This window comes from Octodon degus, unplaced genomic scaffold (genome assembly GCF_000260255.1).
Source record: "Octodon degus isolate 3935 unplaced genomic scaffold, OctDeg1.0 scaffold00216, whole genome shotgun sequence".
NCBI lineage: Eukaryota > Metazoa > Chordata > Mammalia > Rodentia > Octodontidae > Octodon > Octodon degus.
In genome coordinates this window covers 1,152,332-1,160,918 of record NW_004524792.1, presented here as the reverse complement: position 1 = coordinate 1,160,918, position 8,587 = coordinate 1,152,332, and the positions used below count along the sequence as shown (strand labels likewise).

The window sequence follows — 8,587 nt, the reverse complement described above, 5'->3', positions numbered from 1 at the left end:
AATTAAATAGCTTCTCCCTAGATTTTATGATCCCTTTGATTATTTGAAATCTCATAATTTGAAAGAATATTTTCAAACGAGAGTTTGTAAGATGAAGTTACAAACCCAGAAATAGTTGCCATGATGAAATGAGCAGGGCGCAGCAGAAATGGATCCTTATGTGTCCATCTTAGTCCCTAGTGGAACTGTAGGTGGGACTGTTGTTAAAAAAGCAAATTTAGCAGAATAACGGACTAACTCTTTCTTCTTCTAAATAGACCTGTCTTTTAATGAGGCAACAACATGAAGCTGCGGCTTTAAATGCTGTCCAGAGATTAGAATGGCAGCTCAAACTCCAGGAACTTGATCCTGCCACCTATAAATCTATCAGCATTTATGAAATCCAGGAGTTCTATGTTCCTCTTGTTGATGTTAATGATGACTTTGAGTTGACCCCCATATAGCAGCCACTACTTGGGGTGGTGTCGCCCAGCTGACTGCTCACACAGTTCAAACTGGAAGGCTGTTTTGCACATATTGAATGATGCCTTTACAGCTGGTCAGGGTGGAGTAAAGTTGGCTGTGTAGTGAACATTGGCATTTTATAAGAAATGGAGAGAAATATTTTGGATCTTGGATCCAAACAGTTTCTAACAGAAAACTATTATTTATATTGGCGAAAGGTAACTATTGCATTCAAGCACGTTGTAGACTGAGTAGATATTTGAAAAGAGGAGATCACCTGCTGACAGCGCTGGGAGTTGTTAGCACTCTTAAATAACAAGATAACCACTAGTATTTGAATTTCTTTCAGGTTTTATTAAAAAAATGTATCAATAAAATAAAAGGTTCAGTTCCTACCAGACAGTTTCTAACATGGAAGAAAAACTTGGCACAAAATTTCTTCAGTTTATCATATCTGTAAATTAAGTGTACAGTTTACTTTTTGGAAGTTTTACTATTGTCTTCCTTTTAATAACTTATTTTATACATATTGTGCAAATGTACATCCTGTAATTAATGGTCAAAATGTACACAAAGGGATTGATAGTCAAAACTTGTACAAAAAAAAAAGGTGTAAAACTGTTTTGTCTAATGTTTATTGGACCAAAGTTGTAGTTTGTATGGCGTGTAATAGCCGTGTGTTCAGGTAGCAACACTTCTCTAAGGCATGTGTGAGTTTGCGTTAGCGCGTTTCCATCGCCATCCCTGTAAAGCCTGTAACTGAGTTGTACTGCATGCAGCCTCTGATCTAACTGTCCATAGCTGATGCCTGAAACAGTGTGCGGGGTTCCACACCAGTCTCCTGTGATAGATGCTGTGGCTTCCTGTGTGGCACCTCGCTTAGAATTAGTCATGCAGAGAAACAGCTCTTCTCTCAGAGTAGAGCCCATTTCCTTTGGAACAAAAACAAACAAAAAATGCCTTTGAATGAAAATTCTGAAATTGTAAATGTCTATTTTAATACTCATCTATGAAAGAATTTGTGAATATATGTAAATATGTTTAATAAATTTTATTGGTCATGTTAAATCATTGTAAAACTTTTTTTACATTGCTTAAATTTAATGTTTTAAGCTTAATAGCCTTTGCACTTTTAATATAAAACTGAGTACTTAAAAAAGATATTTGGTAGTCAGAATAAGTAAAAGATGTAGAAATAATCAGTCTCTGAAATGTTTATAAAAAATGATTAATATGTTGTATTTTTCCTTGTATTAAGATGCAAATCATATAATTTGCAAAATTTTATAATTCAGATTTGGTATTCTGTTTTATAATAAAATAATTAGCATTATACTTAGAAAAAGTCTTTTCTCCTATAATGTGATCTAGATTAAATATTCAAGAGTATTTCAGATCTGAAACCTAGGGTTGAACTTGCAAAACATTTTAAGAGGAAGACTAATGTAAAAATTCACCATAAGTGTATGATACAAAATTTACAGAACTTTCTACAGTACTTTCTTGAATTATGAAATACTGGGTATTTTCTATTCAGATAAAGTTCAAATGTTTAAGGAATAGAGTGGTTTGAATTTAGCTTGCAAATTGGAAATCCCAGCTCATGGGACAGAATGCAGAAGTTTTTCAGTGCAAAGGTACATATTAAGCTTAGGGATTTTTGCATTTTTACATCAGTTTCTATTTTCATTCTTACTGTACTTGGCATGCGCAATAAAGCAGCACATGTGAAAACACACAGTGCAAGGACTTCCTTACAAAGGTTGGATGTAGTTTTCTTTAGAAATTTAGGCAAGAGATTTGGCCTTTTTTATTGGACACATTGGGCCAGAAAGGCAGGGTAGATTCTGAAGCACTGGTTTTGTTGAAGTTAAGTTATTAAGGCTGGGAACATTAAAAGCTAATTTATAAAAGCAATACTTTTTAATATGAAAAACTTAATGCAAAGTTTGTTTATACTTTTGCTTAAAAGGAAATGTGAGGGGACTGTGTGGCATATCATTAAAAATCAAAAGCCAGGTTACTGAGCATTGATGTAATAGGGAATAACGAGAGAGGTCAGTGTCCAGAGCATTTTGTTTGCGATGGTCCAAGCAGCACCAGAGCTGTGTGGAGAAGCACGTGAGCATGCGGGGAAGCCGGTGCCCGGGACTGCCACAGGCACCACTGGTCTCCTGGGCACCTCGACAGCGAGAGCTCCCTGTGCTTCTGCTTCCACAGACACCTCTGTGCCGCCATGGGTGCCAGCACGCCTGCCCTCTCCTTGGGAACGGCGCCAGCAAGCCGCTCAGGGCTCTGACGCTAAAGGTGCTGTGCTCGCCAGGGGAAAACCTGGTGGATGCCTAAGAGGTGTGGGTTTTGAAAGAAAAAAGATGGTCAGTTTAATCAGTGATTCTTTTTAAGCTATTCAAATATCATGAACAAGATACTAAATTGTACCTAAAGATTTGTATTACATTAAATCTTGTTCTAAATCATATCTGTTTAATAAATGACTAGTTGATATTTGTGCATGTTATTTAATAAAGAGTTATATTTTTATAGAAAAAAATAAAGAGTGAAATGTGTGGTAAATGTTTTTTTTTTTTTTTTCACTCCCTTATAACTATAAGCCAAATTCTGATGTTTACTTGGACAACTTGCAAAATTACAGAAATAGACTGAAGAAACAACTTCTAAAGAATTAGCCTTTCATGTTCAAATTATTCAATAATGAGAGGTCTCAAAAATAAATTTAGTAGTAGATAATGTTGCAAATTTTATGGCTATAAATCACTACCAAAATCCCATGAAACTCATTTTATTTATTTATTTTTTGTTCCGTAATTTTTTAATTTACTTATTGGTTGTTCACAGATATTAACTGCTTGGATTCTTTTTGAAAGAGTATGAAATCATTATGGAAAAGAGATATTCATAAAAATGTTGAACACAAGTTCTAGGCAGCATAATAATTGTGAAATAAGGTCAGCATCTTGATTGTGTTCTCAGATCTGAATAGCCACACAATGCAGTTCCTTAGAAAATCCTATCAGCAGTGTATGGAAAGCTGCGGGAGCTGCTTTTTCAAAATTATTTGAAAATAAATAGAGGGGCTGGTGAGATGGCTCAGTGGTCTAAAGCACCTACTTAGAACAAGCTTAGCAAAGCACAGGGAGCGCGGTTCAATCCCCCAGCACCACATGTCAGCCAGCCCCGCCCCCTGGTGGGCTGAGCTGGCCACACACACACACACACACACACACACACACACAAATAATTTTTTAAAAAATAGAGAACTGAGGTGACTATGCCATAAGATGACTATCCCGAGAAAATTCTGCTACTCTAAAAGGAATTATAGAATTTAATTTTACCCAATCTATAAAAAAGCATTCCAAAAACAGCAGTACAAAGTACATATTGCTCAAGATATGTGGAACGTTTCATCTTTACTATCATGTAAACAATTTTTTCAAGCATAAAGAAAACTGCACTCAAGTGCAACAGGTTAGACCAAAGATTTGCAGGATAAAGGGGGAGAAACTGCTTTCAAAACTGGTCCCTTGTATTGGAGTTTATATGAATATACTGAAATGGATAGTTATATTACCTACTGTAATTCACAGCTACAAAGTGGGACAATATGCATATGGTTTTCAGAAATGAAAATAAAGTACCATCAGTGGAATGCAAGACTGAGATGCATCAGCAGCGTTAACACGGCTTACGCCCCGGACGCAGGAGTCGCGATTGCTGGGCTTAGTAAGCTCCTGCTGCACTTCCTGTGACTGGCCAGGCAAAAGGCGCTCTGGGATGCTAACCCTTCCTTCCTTTCTTCTTTTTTTTTTTTTTTTTCCGGAACCGGGCCTTGAACTCAGGTCTTTGTGCTTGCCAGGCAAGTGCTTATTCTACTGAGCTATCTTCCTGGCCCCAAAGAACTGAGCTAAGGGGTAGACCCCATTCCTTTCTTTAAAGAGGTAGTAAAATTCATTAACAGTGTTAGTGGGAAAACTGAACGGTATAACATAAAATAAAAAAAATTCATTACATACTGTCTTCTAAGCAGAGAATATATATAAAAACCTTCAAGGGTGTTTGATATGCAAGCCTGTTCAACAAATATTAACAATAATAATTAGTAATAAATTTCCTATTAATATGTATTTAATAGGATCTCTCCACTGCCTGGCATAATGTAACTGAAATGAAATCAGATTCATAATAGTGCATGTCCTTGTCTATGTAGACAGCAGTTTTTGAACTGGTCACTATCATAATCTGAAACTATAATTCTTCACATAGTTCTTGATAATATATCCTAATATTCATTGAATCAACCAAGAAATAAACTTTAAAGAACTGAGTATATAACAGTAAGAAGAGGGGCTAGGGAGATGGCTCAGTAGATTAAGTGCTTCCCTGGCAAGTGCAAGGGCCTGAATTCAATCCCCAGTTCTGACTGATGGCTGTCAGATGGTCAGCCAAGCAGTTTATTTCAGTCAGAAGTAGAGATATGATAGACTTTCTCAACAAGCTGCAACTTTGGAGGGTTGCTTACCAGATGCTGAGAGACACAGTGCTGCTCCTGGAACCAGTTTATATGGCTTCTTCCTATAAGAACCTGTAGTAGGGTATTTTCAAGTTCTTCCAATTCTTAGAACACATTTTCAAAATGTGGTTAGAGAAGATACAGTCATTGATGAGTCTTGCTAAAGTGTCAAGAGCTTCTGTCCAAAACTTTGAAAAAGGAAGTTTACAGTCACGGTAAAATGCGATCAGGCTGTCAAGCATCCGAGAAACAGAATCGGACCATGGAAGAGTCCTCTTCAGAACAGGCCAAGTCTATGAACACCAGACTACCTGATTCAGTCACATTCTTCAGTGTAAGCAGATGTTGCAAAAATTTCATGTGAGATGACAGAGGACTCTCTGGAGTAGCCTGGGGCTTTTTCACAAGAGGCAGTGGTAGACGGGATGGGGGACTGCAGCTCTCCACAAAGTGCTGGGATAACTGAAAGATCTGTTTCTCACTCACTTGATAAATCATACCCAGAATCTTCCATCTGAGTTAATGCCTTTTCAGGATTTTTAAGTTCCTAGGAAGTTAGTTTTCCACTCTTAGACCATCCTGAACTGATCCTCCTCGGAACTTCTTGATGCAACCACAGAACTTCAGCTTCCAAGGCTGCAACTTTGGAGCTGCAGTTTGAATCCTGCTCAGACACCAGTGCTGCAAGGTGCTCCGCGTGTTCTGTGCCACTTCTGTCTGCTGGCTTGGAGCGGATGATGGCCAAGGCTGAAGCCAGCTTTGAAGCTCTCAAATGCCATGTTTGAAGATCCATCCTGGCTTCTGTTCCCAGCAAGCCCCACACATGATTGCTGCTCAGAGGATCTGGGAGGCCACACTGTCCTCAGTCCGGGGAGTTAAGGTGGCGCGGGCCTCCCAAACTCATTTCAGTGGAGCTTAAGTATTGTAATTATCCTAGACATTTTAGTGCAAATATATAGTTCTTTTCCAGAAAATATTTTTTATATCCTGGAACATAAGTGCCAAATTTTTATAGGTAAGAAACTCAAGATTCATGATAGAGCTCTCATTTTTCATGCTTCAAAGAAGACATTTTCACCTTTAAAAAATATTTCAGGGGCTGGTGAGGACTCAGTGGTCTAAAGCACCTACTTAGAACAAGCTTAGCAAAGCACAGGGACGGCGGTTCAATCCCCCAGCACCACATGCCAGCCAGCCCCGCCCCCTGGTGAGCTGAGCTGGACACACACACACACACACACACACACACACACACACACACAAATAAATATAAATAAATAGAAAAACATTTCAAACATTTGAGGCAATAGAGAATTACAAAGATGCTAATCTTTGGAAAGGCATGTGTGGAGGTTAGTGGCTAGAATGTCCTCACGCCTGCTGGTGGGCCTTCTGTGCATTAAAATGGGGTTTGGAGAATCCACAGAAATAGTCACCTGGAATATTTCCAGTCACGAGAATCAGAATTCATAAAAGAAACGGAGGTGAATAAAGTGTGAAATGACTATTAATGTGAGTGGTGGCTAAACCAAAATACCTAGAATTATAAGTATTAGCATAAAAATTAGCAAAATATACAGTAGAAAGATTAGGTTTTCCAGTGATTTGATGTTCTACAATACCTATAAGTAATACAACTTTTATTTCCATCAGAAAATACACATGTGTGTGTGTTTTTCTTTAAGTGTTGGTACTTAAAAATTGAATGGAGGACCTTCACAATGAGCTACAGCCCCAGCCCTTTTTGTATTTTTATTTTCAGATAGTGTCTTGCTAAGTCACTAGGTTACCCAGGCGGGGCTCAATTTTCTGCCTCAGCCTCCAAGAATGCCAAGATTAGAGGCATGTACCACCATACCTAACTCATACAGTTATATTTTTAATCTGTTGCCCAGTGAATCGGTTTCATTGCTCAACAAATTTAAGACATTTGTGAACATTGATGAGTCCCCATCTTTTAAAAATCTGGATGCTGGGCTGGGGAGATAGCTCAGTGCAGTGGCATAAGTGCCTGCCTGGCAAGTGCAAGGTCCCGAGTTTGATCCCCTATACAAAAAAAATCTGGATGCTATATCCAACTGTATGTAGTAGATAAAAGCTTTTAGGCAGCCATCTTTTTCCTCATTTTTAGAATAGTTTGCTGTGAGCAGATACAAGACATTTATGTTCACAGGTTAGAGGGTACCTCCTGGAACCCTTCAGCTTAACAGAACATCTATGGGCACCTTTTTCGGGTTTTTCAGTTCTAGTATAAGTGCCCAGATCTTTGTCCACTTGGTTAAGTCTTGGGCTAATCGCTGAGATTCCTGGCACCCAAACCAAGATGCCCTTTCATTTCCGTCAGCCCAGAAAGTCCCCTCATGCCCCAGTGAATGCTCCCAGAAGCAGCTGCAAGGCCGTGTCCTTCTACGGAGTCTTAGCTGCACCTTGAATGTGTAAGTGGGGTCGCGCAGCACGCACTATGTGCGTCCGCATTCTCAGCAAGGTTTTGGAATTCACCTGTCGCATATATCAGCAGTGAGTAGTAGTTCATTAATGAGTAGTGGGAATTTGTACAAGAGTGATTATTCTCTTGTTGGTAGTTGGATTGTTTAGTTTTGGACTCATATGAATAAATCTGTGAACATTGAAACCTCTGTTGTGGAAATTTTTTTAAAATTTCTTCTGGGCGGGGCCGGGGAGATGGCTCAGGGGAATAGGCGCTTCCCTGGCAAGCACAAGGACCTGAGTTCAATCCCTGGTTCCACAAAAAAAAAAAATTTCTTCTGGGGACATACTGCCAAATATAGGACACAGGTTTGTGTTTATTAGGAATAAGCTCTCAAAAGTGATTGTACCATTTTATACTCCTACCAACAAGGTGCCAGAGGTCCAGGTGCTCTGAGTCCTTACCAATACAAGTATTTTGTATTGCTGGGCCGAGTTAGCCCTTGGGGAGCAGCTCGCCTAGCGCACCCACCCGGCGCCACAAGGGAAACCCTGTGTTCTGCAGCCGCCCTGCTGGGTCTAGCTCACGGCACTTAGCAGCTTTAATTTGCACTTGAGCTTGAACGTGACTGTGACAGCTTGCTGACACTGTGTGTACATCATTTGCAAACCCTCAATTATTTTGCTCATTACTATGTTGTGCCATTATTGGTTTTTAAAAATCCTTTATTGTACATAAAAGTCCTTTGTCAGGTTACAAGCATGCTTTTATCCAGTGGGTCTTGCCTGTCCATTTTTTTTGTTACTTTCCTCACGTTTATTGTTTTTCAAGACAGTATCTCACCAAGTTCTTCAAGCGAACTTGAAATCCGCGTGCCTCAATCTTCCCAGCAGCAGGGTGTGCACCTCTGCACCCCGCTAACTTCATAAACTTCGCCCGCACCAGGCCCTCCTCGGTTTCCTCGCCGAGCAGCACTTCCACACTGACGGTGATTTTCTCAGTGTGGGGCCATAAGCCCCTCAAAAGGTTTGTTCTGTTTTCCTTCGGTAAAAGGCTGCGACCGGGTGAGTGCAGCAGCGCCGTCCTGGCCCTCCCTGCGCGCCCCATTCACTTCCCGGCTGGGCCGCAGCCCCGCGCCCTGGGGCGCCGAGCCCCGACGCTGCCTGGCGGGCGGGCGGGCGCTG

General features: G+C 40.0%; 1 protein-coding gene and 1 pseudogene across 4 annotated transcripts in view; one reads left to right on the top strand and one right to left on the bottom strand.

Moving 5' to 3' along the window:
* Ankrd12 (ankyrin repeat domain 12) overlaps positions 1–1,512 on the top strand; it is a 116,042-nt gene extending 114,530 nt beyond the window's left edge. For all 4 annotated transcript variants that reach the window (XM_004645044.3, XM_004645043.2, XM_023705274.1 and 1 more), the window contains one exon: positions 258–1,512. In XM_004645044.3, the coding sequence (XP_004645101.1) occupies positions 258–443 (186 nt within the window). In that variant the 3' untranslated portion in view covers positions 444–1,512. The remainder of the gene's footprint in view (positions 1–257) is intronic.
* A 1,771-nt stretch (positions 1,513–3,283) lies between these two features.
* Positions 3,284–5,768, bottom strand: LOC101565194 (annotated as a pseudogene).
* Between the last annotated feature and the right edge of the window lie 2,819 nt (positions 5,769–8,587).